Below are 22378 nucleotides of genomic sequence, written 5' to 3'. Positions count from 1 at the left end.
TCCGAAACTACTCATCCGATTTCAAAAATTCTTTCACCAATATTTAGAATGGAACCTCAGGGTGGACATAGGCTGTATATTATTCCGTTAAACATTCATATAAATTAAATGATATCATCTATGGTTAAGGCTTTTTGTCCAACAGATGGCCTACGAGTATGACGCCCTAAGTTTGCTTTTCTGTGAGGCATTATGCTTTTCTGTGAAAATGAACTAAAGCGGATCATCATCTATCTATCTATATAAATAAAAATGTAATGTTCATTTGTTCCTACCGATTCCTTTGAAATTTTGACACAACGCTGCATTCGAATACGCACATGTTTTTATATACTGTAATATACGTGTCGAAATTCCCCCCACTGAAGGGAGATGGTTAGGATTAAGGCTTACAGTAAAGAACTCTGCTTCTATTTATACTATTTTAGATGCCGGTTTTTGCGTTTTTGATTGCGTTTTAATAGGGTACGTCAACAGAATGTACACTAAGAAGGGATTTTTCGATATTCTCCCGCGGGGGAAAGGGACAGAATTAAAGCTTACGGTAAAGAAGTTGGCTTCTATTATATTATTTTAGATGTGGGTTTTTGCGTGTTTGATTGCGTTTTAATAGGGTACGTCAAGAGAATGTACACTAAGAAGAAATTTTTCAAAAAGTTCCCCCCCACGGGGGAAGTGTATACATTTATAATAGATACATTTTGAGCCACAACAACGTGTGGCGGGGTCTGCTAGTTTATAATAAATTTAAAACATTATAAAATGATGATTGCATTTTCAATAATAATAATAATAATGTAAATAATGTTAGGCAAAATTCTAAAGACCATTAATTAGCATGCTGTGCTAAAAATTTATTCATAGTGTTAACTTCAATTTTATTTCTATCAATCAATGTATTTCATCAAGTTAATAATTATATACACTATTCTATGATAATGACATATATAAGAGTTGCCCAAATGAAAAGTGGACACACGTAATTTTATTGTGCAAAGTAGCAATTAGTGTGGGCCACCTTACTGCTGGTAAACTCAGCTTAGGTAAAGCACAGGCTGCATTAAGTATTAGTGGGAATAGATTTTATCTCCAGTAATTGGCAGATTAATGTTTGTTTAATTACAATGGAAGCATCCAGAATTGAACAGCAGGTGGTAATTTGGTTTTTAGTGGCTGAAAAGAATAGGAGTGCTGACATCTATAGATGAGTGAAACATGTTTATTGTGAACAGCAATGAATAATTGGTGCAAGAATTACAGAGAATGCCACAAGTCAATTCAGGATAAATCAAGACTGGGTCAGGCACACACTGTAATCTCCACTGCATCAATCATCACTGTGGAAAACATAATCATAAGTGACAGATGAGTTAGAGCTCACACTACAACTTTCACATTTTCAGACCTCTCAAGAAAGATTTGCAAAGGCAAAGATTCATGTTGGATGATGAGGTGAAGGATAAGGTCAAAGAATTCTTTTACCACCAGCACCAGAATTGTATGTGAGGGGCATTGATCTGCTTGTGAGACATTGGGATCTATGCCTAAACAAACATGGAGATTTCTTTTGGATTTGCAATAAATATTTTCCTGTTCTGACATATGTTCACTTTTCATTTGGGCAACTCTTACTGATAGTACAAAAACTGATTTCCTACCAATATAAAAAAAATTTTCTCATTTAATTATGTGTTTGTTAAAAATGTCAAAAGGAATTTTTATGAAATATATTTTAGAAGTGTACAATAGAGATAAACTTTCTTTCCTATAAATGAGTAATTATTTATTGTGATATTGTCACAATGTTGGGCTGCAATTTTTAATTTATTTAATTTAAAGTATATGCTCTCTACCTCAAATTAGTACTGTACTGTCTTGTCCCTGTACATCATACTTTTCTATTAGCAATAGAGTCATGCTGGTCATCTATTAACTCCTTTCAGGGAAAAATTTTTGAATTGAAATAACATGACTTCCAGTTTGCATCAGAAGTTCATATATAGTTAATCGGGACCTCCTACCCCTAAGCTTTCCATATCTGGTCTTGAATTTCATTTATCTAACACTGTTCTCAAGATTAAGGAAAGACAGATGGACAACAGTGGGAATTTATAGGTCTACAATTTTTTCAAACTGCATCTCAACAAAAGATAAAATGTCTCCAAGCAATAATAATAAACAAACTTTAAGGATGAATTTTCTTGTTATTGAGTTATTGTGTTAATTTTTAAGATCTTTACATTTAATTTATTGGTTCAGTGTTTTGCATGACAAATTATATGTAGGCCTATTTAACTATTTGTATGATTTAATTTGAATTTTCCAAACTACATAGTAATAATTATTAATTCACTTAAAAATTATTTTATTTTGAGTACATGCTAATGTGCAATAATTTTTTAGGAAATTCTGAGTCCTGAAAATATTTTGCATCTCCTGGTTAGCAATATATTTAATGCTAATTGACTGCATAATTGCTATCATCAGTATTATTACTAACCAATATTTAATAAATATTGCATTCATATAAAATAATCAAATTATTCATTCTAAAGGCATTGTAGATTCAGAAATTCAGAATTCACCATTAGAATGAAATTGACTTTTATTTAACTCTTCAGAAGATTTTATTTAATAATAATTATANTAATGGCCTCCATTGATAACCTTGTAAATATATACACATAGGATATATAAATTAAAAGTTTAATTTATCATCTCATAAAGGAAATTAAGAAATATAATTAAAATAACACAAATTTGTTTTTTATAATTTTTTTAATAGTAGTATCAAAAAATACAGATCAGATATATCTTTTATCTTAATACATTTAAATAAGTTAATATTCTGTTTCACGAAAGGCTGAAGTGATCTAAAGCATGTTTTTATAACAAGCATTTGATTGTCTAAAATGAAGCAGGTGTTTATATAATAATGATGCTAAATTGCCAAAGTTTGAGTTATTTATTTAGTTCTTGGAAGAAATTTGAAATTTTTATCTTTGAAAAGTAGAAAGCTAAAACAATGGATATTTTAAGAGTAAAATTTATTTTATAATTTATAAATTAAATTTAAATAGAGGATAAAATAACAAAGCACCCATTTATATCTTATATTACTAAACAAGTAATTAATCTTATTGAATGATGTTCTGTAATAGAGTTGTCTTTGGCAGCTATTATATGTTTTAGACAGTTGTAAAATATCACACTTCTAAACATTGCCAAGAATTGGACTTGCTCGGTTAAATAGGAGGGGGGAAGAATCAACTTGAATAATATCTTAATTATAAAGACTAAACAAATTAATTTTTAAAATTTATTGAAATTTACATTAATGTTTTTAATATTCAGAAATATTTTTGATATTTTATAGTTTTCAGTTCAGTTTTCTACAACAATTTACAAAATTATTTTTTTCTTAAATTTCTTATATGAAAATTATATAATAAAAGTAATTTGAATTATTAACAAAGTATTACTTTTCTAACTTTGACTAAATAATCAAATGTAAAAATACAAAAAATTAAACAGTTAATCTGTAATGGATAAAATACTATGAATGATGCTATTTATTTAAATAGTACAGTTTTCAGAAAAATATATTCAGAATAAAATCACCATCTTGTTTGATAATGCTAATCACTATTACATATTTTAAAACAATAGTGATTATCATTAAGGTACTTGAATGTTACTTAAGTGAGAGTTACGTATCATGATATTACACAATCAAATAATAAAAACATAATGAANCTTTCTATTTGCCAAATTCCTCAATTTTAACACAAAATAAGAAAAAAAGTGAATTTTTAAGAAATTTGCGGGATTTCCCGAGATAAGAAAAATTTCCCGGGATATTTCCCGGGTTAAAAAAACAACCGGGATCCCGGAATCCCGTTTGAGAAACCCTAGATTGCACTCAATGGTACAATTGTCCCATTTTATGAGAGATAGGGTGACATTAGGGTTGTTTCCAGGTACAGTGGAACCCCGGTTAACGAACGTAATCCGTTCCACGAGTCCGTTCGTTAACCGAAGTAATTTTTCCCATAGAAATTAATGCAAATACAATTAATCTGTTCTAGCCGTCAGTATTTTTGTAATTTTATTTGTAAAATGGGTTTTCTTTAATGANGTAGATGCAAATTTTTTGTGTGACAATTTGAAAAAGTTGGCAAAATTTTAAATTCTTCTGCTAAAAAAATTGCCTTTAAGTCAGATAGAACCTTACAACTTGTTATGTATAACTAGTTAAAATGGTAAATTTGATATACAAAAGTTCTTAAATATAATGTTAAAAATATCACCTGTATAGTTTATTAAATATGATCCAAAAATATCATAATAAAATTAATTATAGTTGACTTTCTAAACTTTTTCAAAAGTTGCTCACTAGAAAGTTTCCCTCAAAGACTATTTTAAATACCTGTCCTTTGTACTTAAAATGGAAAAATCATTGATTAAAAAACTTACAATAGAATAATATAGAATAGTAAGCTTTGCACTTTTCTCTAATATAAATAGAGAAAATTATTGCACCCAGTGTATTTCCTGGAATGAATATATTTCTCAAAAATAGTAACACATTAGTTAGTGGCACGTTTGTCAATTTTTTCGAATGTTGTTTATATAGTCTAAGTGAAGTTAGTACAAAAAATCTCTTGCATAAACTTGTTTATGCAAAAGATTTTTGTAAAAACAATAGTCACATTTTTGTCTTGTATCAACTGTGAAGTTAATCAATCACCTATCTTCTAGTAGATCTATTTAAAAGAATAATGATGTAAAAAACTCAGAAGATTCATTTTTCCATCTCAATATTGCATCCTTATATAATAAATAATCTGTTACTATTTAAATAGATTATAAGAGAAAGTATTATTAGCTAACCAATTGTTCAAATTCTACAATAAAATATCTATCCAAAAAACAATTGTGACAAACATATCCAAACAATCGCCTTAAATAATTGGGCTATAACTCCACCAATTTAATGATTAACACTAAGTAATTTGCTACTAGAAGTAGATGCTAGGTACCATCTCTTAACTAAATTGATAATTATAATTTTAATAATTTATTACATAATTTAGAATTGTCTGGAAGAAAAACACTGACCCGGGCAGGGCTTGAACCTGCAACCTCCATTTGCCAGTTGCATCATCCAGACCTGGAGGTTGTGGGTTTAAGCCCTGCCTCGGATCAGTTTTTTTCTTCCAGACAATTCTAAATTATGTAATAAATTATTAAAATTATAATTATCAATTTAGTTAAGAGATGGTACCTAACACCTACTTCTAGTAGCAAATTACTTAGTGTTAATCATTAAATTGGTGGAGTTATAGCCCAATTATTTAAGGCGATTGTTTGGATATGTTTGTCACAATTGTTTTTTGGATAGATATTTTATTGTAGAATTTGAACAATTGGTTAGCTAATAATACTTTCTCTTATAATCTATTTAAATAGTAACAGATTATTTATTATATAAGGATGCAATATTGAGATGGAAAAATGAATCTTCTGAGTTTTTTACATCATTATTCTTTTAAATAGATCTACTAGAAGATAGGTGATTGATTAACTTCACAGTTGATACAAGACAAAAATGTGACTATTGTTTTTACAAAAATCTTTTGCATAAACAAGTTTATGCAAGAGATTTTTTGTACTAACTTCACTTAGACTATATAAACAACATTCGAAAAAATTGACAAACGTGCCACTAACTAATGTGTTACTATTTTTGAGAAATATATTCATTCCAGGAAATACACTGGGTGCAATAATTTTCTCTATTTATATTAGAGAAAAGTGCAAAGCTTACTATTCTATATTATTCTATTGTAAGTTTTTTAATCAATGATTTTTCCATTTTAAGTACAAAGGACAGGTATTTAAAATAGTCTTTGAGGGAAACTTTCTAGTGAGCAACTTTTGAAAAAGTTTAGAAAGTCAACTATAATTAATTTTATTATGATATTTTTGGATCATATTTAATAAACTATACAGGTGATATTTTTAACATTATATTTAAGAACTTTTGTATATCAAATTTACCATTTTAACTAGTTATACATAACAAGTTGTAAGGTTCTATCTGACTTAAAGGCAATTTTTTTAGCAGAAGAATTTAAAATTTTGCCAACTTTTTCAAATTGTCACACAAAAAATTTGCATCTACTACTAATAAAATGACAAAACTCTATGTTAACAGAAAGATGATTGTTTAAACAATAGATTAAAATAAAAAAAAATGAAAAAGTGAAGAAATGTAGATAGAATTCTCTGGTTCCTACCTCACAAAAGGTCTATGGGTTTTATATAGTTGATCTAGGCTAGTGATGTTTCTTATAAAATATTTGNACACCTATCGGGCTGCGATTGGCTCATGTATTTAATCATTCCTACAACGTAAAATTTGATTAGCATGGAACGTATCTAAGCGTTATAGGGGGGTCTACTGTATTTGTATTTATATATAATTTGGTCAGAAAAGTGCACAAATGTAAAAAAAATCTGTACATAAGATATCTCTTCTATATTTTTGTTGCTTATATTTTCACTTTATGATTGCTTATCATAGCAGTATTACATATTAATACCACCTTAACACTCAGATAAATGAATATTTGTAATTGATTTTAAATGTACTAGGATGTAAAATTTTTGGTCATTTTTTGTGTGGACAATTGCCACAATGTGTTATGCTCACAAATTTTTTTGAGGGAGGTTGATACACATCAGTTTCTAATTAGCTTTTGACAATTTGAAATTTTCCTTTCCAGTTCTTACTGTATTTGCAGGTTGTTTTTGTTTTTTCAATTGATTTTGTGAAAATTAAAAAAATTATATGGGAAATTTTAGCTTCTCATGTTATACTTCAACTATTTCATAATAATAAATGAAATAGGCTATACTGTGTGATAAAAAACATAATTATACTAGAATAAACTCACATTTGTATTTGAGAACTGAGTTGATAAACAAATAATATATTTTATCAAAACTTTAACACATTACAGTTTGTATGCTTGTGTCATTAATGTTTTTGATGTTTATTGCTTTCAAATTGTATAATTGTATAATATATTTATAGTTAGTGTGAGAGAATTAAAAAGTGCTCTTAACACAGCTTACTCATTGCAATGATGATAATTATGCCAAAAAGAAAGAAATACCATCTGTTATGATTTGGACATGTTTAGGAATGTGAAAGAGAATAATGACAATTGAAGTAATGTAATAGCTAATGATCTCAAACTTCAGTTGGGATTTTTAAAAGACCTAATTGTACCAATACCAGATTAATCAGTAGTGCATAATGTATTAGTTATCATCTGTTTTATATTCTTACACTAAACTCTGATAATTAGCAGACTTAAAAAATAACTTGCATATTGAAATATTATTTACTTAAACAAACTTTTACAATATAATTAATTGCCCAAGAATTTATTAAAAATAGTATCTTGAAGATTTGTTTTCTATCATTTACTATTTCATTATTATTTTATATTAGTTAATACCAGTTCCTGGTACTATGCCAGATGAAAGTCAAAGTGTAACTACTGAAAAAGTTGTTATTTTGTTTGTGCTATTCATGTATGTATATATAAATATGTTTAAGAATTTCCTGACTGTATGACATGTTTAGTATGGCAGTTTTCTTTAGTGTGATGTATGTACTGTCATGAAGCTCTAATGTTTTTAGACTTTTATGAAGTGTAGTGTATATGTGATGCTTGTGCAAGAAAGAACTATAAGCACAATTATTACATTATTCATTCTTCACAGACTCTCTTATTTTGGGGAGGCAAGTTCTATTAACTAATTTTTTAGTGTATGTATTTTGTCAAAATGAAAATGTATTGCTCAATACATCAAAAATGTTAAAATTCAGTTGGAATAGTGACTTGTATATGTTAAAAAGCTGAAGCGGTCCTAAAACAACAAAAATGTTTCTTTTTAAAATTTAAACAGTTAGATACTTGAAAGTAAGCATTTTATACAGATAATAATGGATCCAGAAACACAAGGTAGTATTTGTATATTTTTTGTATGTTGTGGATGTTTGGGATAGCTATCTGTAATGTATGTGGGTTTTTTTTAATCAGTGAATATGATGTCTGTAGTGATGGATTATTTTGTCTGTGATTATGGCTCATCATAGAATATTTTGTTTATTTTCAATGACCATCTATATTGTGTATTTTTAGTATGGTTTTTGGGTGTGTAGTAGTTTGTTTGAATATATTCACCATCACATAGCATGTAAGCTCCAAAGAGATTAAATTAACATCCAATAAATTGACATGTGGTGTGACTTCAAATATTCAATGTAAGTCTTCCATTGCTATTGGATACTGAACCTTTAATATTATTGAAAATAGTTAGGTCTTGGGTTCCATGACCACATTATGGTAGATCTTCTTCTTGATTTGAAGTGTGAGTTGGCCTGGAGCTTAATTTACTTTCATTTCTTTCCATTGTTTTTGGAGGTCTATGTATTTTGTGTATGGTTTCGATCCATATCAGTGTTGGTAGGTTTAATAGTATACTGTAGTTGGCAGCCGGATGGCTGAGCGGTCAAGGTGGCAGCTTATTGCCTGAGACCCAGGTTCGAATCCGAACGGGTCGTAAAATCCTCAGGAATTTTTCGGGGGTAGTCCATTCGAATATGTTGGGCCTTGCCCCTCACCACCCGGCAGTTTCATTGTGGGCCTGACTGAACTCATAATGGGCTTGCAAAAAGAGGCCTTCTTAGTGCCCACAGGGCGGAAAGAGTTTTAAAAAAGTATACTATCAGACTTATGGATGTTTATATTTATAAAGTACTGCTTTTGTACACAAAAATTACACAGTTTTGTGTAATTGTATTGATTCTTGTTTTGTATAGAAAAACTCTTGCAGTTTCTGTATTCATTTGTAATGAAGATTTACCATATTTGTGAGACTTTGCTTTCCTTGTATGAAGAAGAGTCAGCCATTATGTGGAGAACTTAGGGTGATGTTTGTTTTGTTATTATTTTTATTTGTTATAGTTCTTTGTATGTCCAATGCATAATTCCAAATGAATATATGAGTACTGGGACAACATGTGTTGATTACTTTGTGTGTTGTTAGTAATGAGTTTAATCTGTTTATTATTATTTAAGCTATTATTGTTATTTTTTTTATGTAGAATATGCATACATGCATATAGGTATGCAACATAAGAAGAAAATTAGTTTAATTTTGCAGTATTATAGAGTTTGAAATCTTTTTATTTTTAAATGGATGATAATGTAATTTAAGTCAAATGATTGCTAGATTATATCAAGCTACATTACTACTACTATTATTAATTAAATTTAATTAATAATAGCAATAGTAATACAACCTGAAATAATCCAGAAATCATTTGGCTTTAATATATAACTATCTGGTTAAGGATGTTTATATATGTAGTAACATAATACTCAGTATTTAACTTTGTTCAGAGTACATTTGCATATTTTCTGATTTCTTAAGGTTTATTAAAATCAATATAAACTACATTCTATTTGGATTATATAAGATGATCTACATTAAATTTAGTTGGTTGAATTTAGATTTTTGTGTAGAGAAGTTTGTTATTTCCAGTTATTGTTTTTGTAATAAGAACAAAATTTTGTTGAAATTGTTTTATTCACAAATGCTTGAGTCTGGCTAAGCCAGTAGAAGAATCATAGATAACATAAAATTTATTTAATTGTAAAATATTATATATAATTGTAATGATGAAAAATTCTTTAAAGTTTGAATTTCTGATTTATGTCAATGTAAATAATATAAATGGTTGTCATTTTGAACTAGAATAGCAACTATTACAGTAATATCACTGCAGTTATAATTGTCAACTGGAACAAATATTTAAAATTTTTATTTTTACTGCAGAGTAGTTTTTTCCTGAATGAAATACAGTCGACCCCCCTATAAGATATAGATACGTTCCAATTTATTAGGAATCCAATTTCTTACAAGTCGTTCCAATCACAGCTCGACACGTGTCAAGTTTATGGACTACGGCTGATTGAAAGGTTTTCTTCCATAAAATTAATCGATTCTACACTAATCCGACTCAACATTTCCAAAATACGTATATTTTTTCGTAGTTTTATAGGAATCATAATTATAGGGACCGTAATTATAGGGGGGTCGACTGTATAAACATATGATTGATCTCAAGTAGTAATATTGGAATCAGAATTGAAATTAATTATTTAATTAATAGATAATAAATTTGGGATTTAAATTCAAATTAAACTGATGTTAGAATAATGCAAATATAATTTTAATTAAATGTTGAATGTAATAGGAAGTATTTGGGTTAATAAAAATATTACATTCATTAAGACTAAGTTTGTCAAAAAGAAATGCTGAACTTAGTTGACAAAAAGATGGACAAGTTGTGCTGTGCACTTTTTTCTAGAAATGTTGCATATATGATGTTTTAAATGGCAATGAGTATGATTGCATGTGAGAAGATATGAACATTGAATCTGATGTTGATTAACAAAGTTTTAGTTTACTAAAACTAGGGACATGACTAAAACTGTTGATTCAGAAGAGTCTAAATGGCAAATGAAGAGGTTTTGGATTCTCATACCACAGAAGACAGTGATATATGATGTGTAGTAAATGTTGAACAAATTTGTCAACAGAACCGATTCTGTTGACATACTTTTGTCTCATTGTCTATTTAATAAATATCTGCATAGCATGTATAAATTAAGGTGTGTCTTGGATTCAGTAAATTAGTATCTTATTTTTCCAGAAAGTTACATTTAATCTACTAATTTACAATTTCATTGGACTGCAATTTAAAAAAATTGTAGACCTATGAATTTCCATTCTTGTCCATCCATCTGTCTTTCCTTAATCTTGAGAACAGGGTTAAATAGATGAAAGATGAGATCAGATATGGAAACCTTAGGGAAAGAAGGATCCAAATAACTGTATACAAACTTCCAATGTAAATCAGAAGTCACGTTATTTCAATTCGAAATTTTCCCCTGTAAAGTGTTAGATAGATAACAGGCATGACTCTATTGTTAAAAACCAAATATAAAACTCAGCTTTTTAAACACTTAATAAACCATCAATATACCTTCTGTTGCTGAAAAATGTTTATTAAACAAAACACTAATATTTTTAACCTAAAACAATAGGCCATCTTCAGGTGTAATTGAAATTCAAATGTATTTTTAAAAATTTAACATTTTAATAATGGAAAGTTCAAACATTTTACATTTAAATTTAAAACAAAAATATTAGATAAAGTTTACCAACATTTTATATTCTACTTGAGAATATTTACAGAATTTTAGCCACTTTTCTTATTAAAATGGCAAGCAGTTCCTTTTCTGCAATGAATAAAAGAAAAAAGGAAATAATTTTGTTAGAGCTGGTGAGAATACACAAAAAGATAAAATCTTCAGTAAAATGAAGAATTAAAATCCCACAGGTATTTGTGAGCCTGAATAAGTTCAATCAAATCTCAATTCTGTAAAAGTATTAATCCTCTAACTTTCCATCATGATGATGAACTATTTTCAATGTTGTTGCCATATGGTACGAGGAGAACAAACTGTTTGTTTCTAGTCATGGTTGCAGTTGTGCCAGTTTTCAAAATTTACTAGTTAATTAACAAGTATAGCCATTGTGGTTGCAGTTGCAAGCGCAGCTGGAAATTGCATGGTATGACTGCAGCTTTAGGGTCACTCTTGTAATCCCATACATTACACTCGGACCTCGTGGTAAACTTGTTGTGAATAAAACCATTTATCTTTATGTAGTCATTGTGAATTAAATCAAGTTGTCTGGCTTTTTTTTTTTTTCAAGCATAAAGAAAATTATATACTAATTATTATTATTATTATTTTTTTGAAATAACATTATTTAAGTTATATAAAATTTATCATAAATATACATAAATATAGTCATCACATCAAATTCACTATCTAAGCATTAACTTCACATTAGCAGATAAATCATGGTTTATACATAAAACAACTAATAGAAAAAATTTATAATTAACTAATTAAATTTATTCTGAAACAAACTAAATTCTGATAACTTAAAAGTTGAGAATCAGATATTAAACAAGCTAATATTAATTTAGATATACAAACTACTTTTGGTATTAATATTAATTTATATCATTTCTTCATCCACGGAGTAATTAATATGATGGAATATTAAAAAAGTAGTATCAGTAATTATCAAAGACAATTTATAAAAATACTTTAGTGGTAATCGTAATGGCCTCCATTGATAACCTTGTAAATATATACACATAGGATATATAAATTAAAAGTTTAATTTATCATCTCATAAAGGAAATTAAGAAATATAATTAAAATAACACAAATTTGTTTTTTATAATTTTTTTAATAGTAGTATCAAAAAATACAGATCAGATATATCTTTTATCTTAATACATTTAAATAAGTTAATATTCTGTTTCACGAAAGGCTGAAGTGATCTAAAGCATGTTTTTATAACAAGCATTTGATTGTCTAAAATGAAGCAGGTGTTTATATAATAATGATGCTAAATTGCCAAAGTTTGAGTTATTTATTTAGTTCTTGGAAGAAATTTGAAATTTTTATCTTTGAAAAGTAGAAAGCTAAAACAATGGATATTTTAAGAGTAAAATTTATTTTATAATTTATAAATTAAATTTAAATAGAGGATAAAATAACAAAGCACCCATTTATATCTTATATTACTAAACAAGTAATTAATCTTATTGAATGATGTTCTGTAATAGAGTTGTCTTTGGCAGCTATTATATGTTTTAGACAGTTGTAAAATATCACACTTCTAAACATTGCCAAGAATTGGACTTGCTCGGTTAAATAGGAGGGGGGAAGAATCAACTTGAATAATATCTTAATTATAAAGACTAAACAAATTAATTTTTAAAATTTATTGAAATTTACATTAATGTTTTTAATATTCAGAAATATTTTTGATATTTTATAGTTTTCAGTTCAGTTTTCTACAACAATTTACAAAATTATTTTTTTCTTAAATTTCTTATATGAAAATTATATAATAAAAGTAATTTGAATTATTAACAAAGTATTACTTTTCTAACTTTGACTAAATAATCAAATGTAAAAATACAAAAAATTAAACAGTTAATCTGTAATGGATAAAATACTATGAATGATGCTATTTATTTAAATAGTACAGTTTTCAGAAAAATATATTCAGAATAAAATCACCATCTTGTTTGATAATGCTAATCACTATTACATATTTTAAAACAATAGTGATTATCATTAAGGTACTTGAATGTTACTTAAGTGAGAGTTACGTATCATGATATTACACAATCAAATAATAAAAACATAATGAATTTTTAGAATTGAGTTATATTGTATACCCTCCATTCACACAACATTTTTTCCCCCTATTTAATTCCTAGAAAAGCTTATTGATATTTGACCTTGACTTGCACATTAACTTGTTGATTAAGCTTATTCATGAAATTATTACAATAATAATAGCAGAAACAAACAAATTATTCATTTGTACATTTGAAAGTTTAATTTTGAAGCGTTAACTGGAAAATTTCAGTCAAATTTTTTTCTCATTAATCTTCTATGCAAATCCAAACTGTATAGACTGTATAATCCAGGGGGTGGGGAACTTTTTTAGCCATTACCCCAAAATATATTTGTGTAAGTTGATATTACCCCCCTCATTTTGAAAAGGAGAAAATTGATATTACCACCATAATGAGTTCATTTGTGATATAATAAGTCAATGTGTTATAAATAATCAAGTTGTTACCTTCAGTTCTGATACTTTATATATTTTTTATTTTTACTTTTTTATTTAAAATATCTAAATTCCTTATTACCCTCAATAATTTAATTTTTATCTGGGGTAATTTATCCCAGTTCCCTGACCTCTGCTATAATCCATCACTTTTACTTTTGTAAGAATTTTAAGTGTATTAAAATGAAGATATACTGTACACACAAACTCACGTTGATTTTCTAAAATAATCTAGCCTATCTTTAGCATTTCAGAATAATTTTATATGTTGGAATGCATCTAACTTTTATTCTTTTCAGACAAACATTACAATATTTAGTGTCTTAAGTTTGTAGTAATTATATCAAATATTGCAAAGCCTGATATGTATATAGAAACACAACCAAATGATTGCCTTAAATAATCGGGCTATAACTCAACCAATTTAATGATTAACACTAAGTAATTTGCTACTAGAATTAGATGCTAGGTACCATCTCTTAACTAAATTGATAATTATAATTTTAATAATTTATTACATAATTTAGAATTGTCTGGAAGAAAAACACTGACCCGGGCAGGGCTTGAACCTGCAACCTCCATTTGCCAGTTGCATCATCCAGACCTGGAGGTTGTGGGTTTAAGCCCTGCCTCGGATCAGTTTTTTTCTTCCAGACAATTCTAAATTATGTAATAAATTATTAAAATTATAATTATCAATTTAGTTAAGAGATGGTACCTAACACCTACTTCTAGTAGCAAATTACTTAGTGTTAATCATTAAATTGGTGGAGTTATAGCCCAATTATTTAAGGCGATTGTTTGGATATGTTTGTCACAATTGTTTTTTGGATAGATATTTTATTGTAGAATTTGAACAATTGGTTAGCTAATAATACTTTCTCTTATAATCTATTTAAATAGTAACAGATTATTTATTATATAAGGATGCAATATTGAGATGGAAAAATGAATCTTCTGAGTTTTTTACATCATTATTCTTTTAAATAGATCTACTAGAAGATAGGTGATTGATTAACTTCACAGTTGATACAAGACAAAAATGTGACTATTGTTTTTACAAAAATCTTTTGCATAAACAAGTTTATGCAAGAGATTTTTTGTACTAACTTCACTTAGACTATATAAACAACATTCGAAAAAATTGACAAACGTGCCACTAACTAATGTGTTACTATTTTTGAGAAATATATTCATTCCAGGAAATACACTGGGTGCAATAATTTTCTCTATTTATATTAGAGAAAAGTGCAAAGCTTACTATTCTATATTATTCTATTGTAAGTTTTTTAATCAATGATTTTTCCATTTTAAGTACAAAGGACAGGTATTTAAAATAGTCTTTGAGGGAAACTTTCTAGTGAGCAACTTTTGAAAAAGTTTAGAAAGTCAACTATAATTAATTTTATTATGATATTTTTGGATCATATTTAATAAACTATACAGGTGATATTTTTAACATTATATTTAAGAACTTTTGTATATCAAATTTACCATTTTAACTAGTTATACATAACAAGTTGTAAGGTTCTATCTGACTTAAAGGCAATTTTTTTAGCAGAAGAATTTAAAATTTTGCCAACTTTTTCAAATTGTCACACAAAAAATTTGCATCTACTACTAATAAAATGACAAAACTCTATGTTAACAGAAAGATGATTGTTTAAACAATAGATTAAAATAAAAAAAAATGAAAAAGTGAAGAAATGTAGATAGAATTCTCTGGTTCCTACCTCACAAAAGGTCTATGGGTTTTATATAGTTGATCTAGGCTAGTGATGTTTCTTATAAAATATTTGGCTCACTGAACTGAGCAGTGAGCCAAACATGTTCAAATTGTTTGGCTCACTTTGGCTCACAAACCAATTGTTCAAATTCTACAATAAAATATCTATCCAAAAAACAATTGTGACAAACATATCCAAACAATCGCCTTAAATAATTGGGCTATAACTCCACCACATGATAGAAAATGTAGATAGAATTCTCTGGTTCCTACCTCACAAAAGGTCTATGGGTTTTATATAGTTGATCTAGGCTAGTGATGTTTCTTATAAAATATTTGGCTCACTGAACTGAGCAGTGAGCCAAACATGTTCAAATTGTTTGGCTCACTTTGGCTCACAAACCAATTGTTCAAATTCTACAATAAAATATCTATCCAAAAAACAATTGTGACAAACATATCCAAACAATCGCCTTAAATAATTGGGCTATAACTCCACCACATGATAGAAAATGTAGATAGAATTCTCTGGTTCCTACCTCACAAAAGGTCTATGGGTTTTATATAGTTGATCTAGGCTAGTGATGTTTCTTATAAAATATTTGGCTCACTGAACTGAGCAGTTTTGGTGTATTCTCAACACAACTTTATATTCTGTGTAATTTGTATGATCTGTTTGGATACAAAATCTCCACCTTCCACATGTGAATTCAAAGATGTAACTCAAATTTTATTGAAACCTGCAAGGAGTATAATTATATCAGAAGTATTCTGGCAATCTTTGATTTCTCTTTATTATCTCTGAATATTTCATTAATAGATATGTTAATTTATTTGTTTTAAAATGAGTTAAATAATCTATAAACATATACAGTATAAAACAGTATTAAGAATTCTGATCATATTTGATGAAGTTTATACACATTTTAAAGAAAGCTTTATCTGATGAAAAAGCAAGCTGAAAGCTCAGTTTTAGACATTATCTTTTGATTTATTCTTTAATTTGAAAATGGTAAGGCTCTAATGCAGTTTCTTATGATTTATCAAATTCTAATTATTAATCATGATTTAGATGTCAAATTTGTTTACAAAGGCCACACATCAATATCATTTTTATTTTAAAATAAGAAATTTAAAACAGATGTTGCTTCAGACAGACAGTTAAAAGTTTTTTTTTTTTATTGTGTGGTAGGGATGTAAAGTAGATGATGTAAGGTATGAGAATGTATAAAGGATATTAAGTCTTTTTCCAAAACATGGAGGTACAGGGGAATCAAAAAGTCCTAGACAACTTTAATTCAATATAAAAAATAACTACAAAAGATACTTAAATTGTATTAAAATTAGGTTAATTAGGACTAAAAAGGAAATTAGCTAGGTTTTCAAAATATTTAGCCTCAGAAGTTGCACATATTAAGAAAAATTCTGATTTTTATTTTGTACTGGGCAGTAGTTAATGTTGATGTTTAATTAATTAATTAATATAATCTGAATTATGCATTATGTAAATTTGATTTTATAACATCATCTTCACCTTAATTAATATTGATTATTCAGTGAAAATATATAAAAATATACATTATTTAAATAGAAAAATATTGAGAGACTTTTAAATAGTAATATTTGTTTTATTATATAATTATTCAATTACAGTAGAGCATCGATTATCCGACCCCCGATTAACCGTCACATCGGTTAACCGACCGTTCTAGTCGGCAAATTCAAATGTCCGCTAGTGATGTGGCGCTACCATATTTGGCTGTCTTGGCTACTTTAATAGTACTTTTACGTGTTTTAGCTGGCAACACTGGCTCAACCATGAAAGGGAGCCAGTATTTAAACGAGGCTTAATTTTCTAATTTTTAATGATGCAATAGTGATGATTATTATTTTAAAAAAATTTTTGTTAGGCTTAACATCGATGAAAATTCAACGCGAAGTTGGTTAATAGCGATATACTAATTACATGGGATATACTATACAATTAATGTATTTTTTCATATTTTTCGGTTATCCGTTTTTTCAGTTATCCGACCAACCCCAGTCCCCAGTTGAGTTGGATAATCGATGCTCTACTGTATATAGAAATATAAACAAAAGTATACAAATGAAATATTTTCTGTTGAAGTATTATTAGTTTTCAATGCAATTATATATTTATCTATTTATTTTAAACTTTCATTTGTTTATTTACAGTAAATATGTATATTCTTAAAGTTTATAAATTTAAAAAGTATTTTAAATTTATAAACTTTTTAATTTATTTTCTTAGTTCTTTTTTATAATACATGACAAAAAACATCATTCTTCAAAATAATTTTCACAAATTTTTTATATAAATTTATATTCTGGATTTTTTTGTATTAAAATATTCCATTTATCTTCTGCATTCTCTAATTAATTCAAGCCATTTATTACATCTGTAAAAATACAATAATAATAATTTATATTTCAAATAAAAAATGAATGAAGAGTGCTAGTTTATTTAATTCAGAAATAACATAATTTGAAATTGTTGGGGGGAATATTGAAAATGTTAAAAATTAAAATTATCAAAATTATTTTTAAAATTAAATAAAACTAATAATAAAACTATAAATTAAAAACTAAAATATTATGAACATTATTTTTCAAGTGAATTCTATGCCAGCAACACTGGCTTTTTGGTATTGTCTCCAATGAAAACTTTTTTCTGGGAAAGTGGTCTCCTTCCAGTTTGCTAATGTTGCTGAGCTCCATCCAATTTGCCAATGTAGTTTTGAATAGAGTTAAAGTTGTTATTCAGATTCATTTTCTTATCCAAAGGATTTATTTTCTCCACTTCTGGAGGATCATTCAATCTATTTTGTTTTCTTTTGATTTAATTCAGAGAATTTTGCTGTCTTTTCTGCAGAGTTCCATTTCTTTTAGTTCTATAGTATCCAGAATAAAAAAACAGTTTTCACTTAGATACTGTAGAACTAAATACTATCGGATACTGTAATTCTATTTCAACAGATGCCTCAAAATAAGTAAAGTTGGTTCTGAAATATTTTTGAAATTGTTATATTTAGGGTCAACAATATTATTACTTTTATCTGGACTATTCTATTTTTGTTATTTTATAATATATTTTAAAAAATTTTATTTTCAGCTGGTGTATGAATTATTTCTTAGATTTCTTGAATGTCCAGATTTTCAACCTGGAATTGGAAAGCGAGTGATTGATCAAAAGTTTGTTCTTCAGGTATTGTTTTTTTCATATTTGTTTTACATTTATTTAAAATTTTATATTAGAATATTTTATTGCAATTAAATATCTTTCTGTAATATTATTAGGTTTTATTTAACCAAAATATAAATTATTTAATGTAAAGTTAATGCAGTCATCAGAAAGTTACTTTTAAATTAGTCACTTTTTCTCACATATTTTGATGATACAGTAGAACCTCGATTATCTGGACCTCTATTATCCGGATTTTCGATTATTCAGATTGTTCAAAATAAGCAAAAATTTTATGAATTTGCTGATTTGCACTTGGCGAATTACGACACTGTTTATGTACGTGATGGAATGCATAACATTTTTTGTTTCAACAATGTCTCACCCAGCACAGTGGTCGTAAACTCTTAAATATATTTTGCGTCGTAATAAAAATATAACTTGACATATGTATTTATAAATAATTTATACTCAAATTACATCATTTCTATAACCAAGGGCGGCGTAAGGCATGGGCAACGTGGGCCACCGCCTATGCCTCGCGGTCCGAAGGGCCTCGCGCCTCGAAGGTTTATGCATTACTTAAAAGCCGCGAACGCGACGAAAAAATTTTACTCGTCATAAAACGATAAATAGTTTGTCAAATTTTTATTCATAAAAATGCAGTTTCAACTGCTTTTTATTTTATAAAATCCGTCTTCTTGCGCCACCAGAGGGCCTTTTAAACAATAGGTAGTCTGTTAGCGTTGGTCAGTAGTAGTCCAAATTCAATACGAACGTTTGTTTCTTGAAAATTTGATCACGATTTAAATACAGTATTTATTTTTAATATTACTGATATGTCATCGAAAAGAAAATGTGTTGTATTATCATTAAAGGACAAATTAAAGTATTTGTTTCGATTATCCGGATTTTTCCTTATCCGGACTACTTTCATCCCCAATTAGTCCGGATAATTGAGGTTCTACTGTATATCACTATTTCTTACTTTTTCTGCTGTTATGGGCAACAACATTTTTGTGACATCAAGCTGTTACATGTTACTTCATTTATGTTTTATGTTAATGTTTAAATACTTAAATTGCATCTTGTTTCACATTGAAAACTTCATGTTATTACATGACTTTTGAGATTTTAAAAAAATGTTAGTCATGCAATATTTGAGAGTGCACAGTCTAACATCTACAAATTTTTTTTTTCAAAGTACAGTATTTTAATTTCTTCCAAGTCCATTACAATTAACCTTCAATTTGAGGGCGGGTGTTAATAAACCAGTCTGAAAATGAAAACCAAGTGCAAAAAATTGATAAACATAATTTAAAACAACACTAGTTATTTATCATTTCTCAATTTTTATTTTAATAATTATGATAGTGTGACAAAATTACCAATTAAATTTTTTCAAGTTAATATTTTATAAAATTTGTTTATTAAGGGACAATTTAATAAATTTATAGTTTTATAACAAACAGATTGCTTTTATTTATTATTCATTAATAAATTCTGTAATGTTTTACTTTCTCAGCTTGTTACGTATATAACACAGGAAAATAGTGGAATCTTGTCAAACTTGATCCTCAGAGAAGATTTTTTTTTTGCAAATCTCCTTATTTGTTCTGATACCTTCTGAATCCAAAAATGGGATAAAAAAATTCCATGTGTGTTGGCTAATATTTTGTTTAATCTCTCAGGAGGGGTAATGATTAAAGGGTATTGATGCTATTGAATTTTGGTGGTTATAGATCGAGAAGTGGAAATATAGAAATGTGTGACATGTTGTAATTCGAATGGAGTCAAACTTCATGAAGATCATACTCATTATTAGCATTTATAATTTTATATAAAACTCATCTATACCCTCAAAATNTTAAATAATTGGGCTATAACTCCACCACATGATAGAAAATGTAGATAGAATTCTCTGGTTCCTACCTCACAAAAGGTCTATGGGTTTTATATAGTTGATCTAGGCTAGTGATGTTTCTTATAAAATATTTGGCTCACTGAACTGAGCAGTTTTGGTGTATTCTCAACACAACTTTATATTCTGTGTAATTTGTATGATCTGTTTGGATACAAAATCTCCACCTTCCACATGTGAATTCAAAGATGTAACTCAAATTTTATTGAAACCTGCAAGGAGTATAATTATATCAGAAGTATTCTGGCAATCTTTGATTTCTCTTTATTATCTCTGAATATTTCATTAATAGATATGTTAATTTATTTGTTTTAAAATGAGTTAAATAATCTATAAACATATACAGTATAAAACAGTATTAAGAATTCTGATCATATTTGATGAAGTTTATACACATTTTAAAGAAAGCTTTATCTGATGAAAAAGCAAGCTGAAAGCTCAGTTTTAGACATTATCTTTTGATTTATTCTTTAATTTGAAAATGGTAAGGCTCTAATGCAGTTTCTTATGATTTATCAAATTCTAATTATTAATCATGATTTAGATGTCAAATTTGTTTACAAAGGCCACACATCAATATCATTTTTATTTTAAAATAAGAAATTTAAAACAGATGTTGCTTCAGACAGACAGTTAAAAGTTTTTTTTTTTTATTGTGTGGTATGGATGTAAAGTAGATGATGTAAGGTATGAGAATGTATAAAGGATATTAAGTCTTTTTCCAAAACATGGAGGTACAGGGGAATCAAAAAGTCCTAGACAACTTTAATTCAATATAAAAAATAACTACAAAAGATACTTAAATTGTATTAAAATTAGGTTAATTAGGACTAAAAAGGAAATTAGCTAGGTTTTCAAAATATTTAGCCTCAGAAGTTGCACATATTAAGAAAAATTCTGATTTTTATTTTGTACTGGGCAGTAGTTAATGTTGATGTTTAATTAATTAATTAATATAATCTGAATTATGCATTATGTAAATTTGATTTTATAACATCATCTTCACCTTAATTAATATTGATTATTCAGTNTAATAATTTTAAACAAAAATTTTAATTTGCAAAATTAAAATTTTTGGTTAAAATTGCAAAATTTAAGAAGATAACTTATTAGAAAGAATGGTAAATATAAAGGCAATTTTTCTGTCAAGTTTTTTGAAGCGAGACATGCCGTATATATTCTAATAGACTCTTCCTGCATTTAATTACTGAACTGACTGACCGACCCAGCACTTAATAGCTTACAGTTATGTTCTACAAAAAATAAAGAAACTGAATAAAGAACAGTTCAAAATATACAGCTAGAGCAAAAGATAATTAATGACCCCTTTTGCTAATTTTGATTAATTGACTCATGTACAGCGCACTCGAAAAGGAAATGGGAATTTTTGCATTTTGGTTTTGCCAGAGACTGGCATATATTTGAGTATTTGCTGTAAGGCTGCATTTATACAAATGTGAGTAGAGGGGGAAAACACAAAAACAAACTTTTTGGACCAGAATTCACAATTGCAACAACATTTATGCAGAAGCAAGAAACTGATTTCTCACATATTTGTGCGAGAAATTCACACAAATGTCTAGACACTGTGTTGTCTCCTTACAAATAATATACAGTTGACCCCCCTATAATTACGATTTCTATAAAACTACAAAAAAATTGTGACCGGTATCCGTAAAAAACAGTAAACAACCCCCTATAATTATCTCAA

General features: G+C 27.7%; 1 protein-coding gene across 2 annotated transcripts in view; it reads left to right on the top strand.

The window, feature by feature from the left end:
* Window positions 1–22378, top strand: part of LOC111637413 (serine/threonine-protein phosphatase 2A 56 kDa regulatory subunit epsilon isoform-like) — a 126242-nt gene that overhangs the window by 78044 nt on the left and 25820 nt on the right. For both annotated transcript variants that reach the window (XM_023382897.1, XM_023382899.1), the window contains exon 4: window positions 18678–18770. In XM_023382897.1, the coding sequence (XP_023238665.1) occupies window positions 18678–18770 (93 nt within the window). The remainder of the gene's footprint in view (window positions 1–18677; window positions 18771–22378) is intronic.

Source organism: Centruroides sculpturatus, unplaced genomic scaffold (assembly GCF_000671375.1).
Source record: "Centruroides sculpturatus isolate CEXI.00-Female unplaced genomic scaffold, Cexi_2.0 scaffold172, whole genome shotgun sequence".
NCBI classification, from domain to species: Eukaryota; Metazoa; Arthropoda; class Arachnida; order Scorpiones; family Buthidae; genus Centruroides; species Centruroides sculpturatus.
The sequence above is the reverse complement of the archived record's forward strand: the minus strand, read 5'-3'. Positions and strand labels throughout refer to the sequence as shown.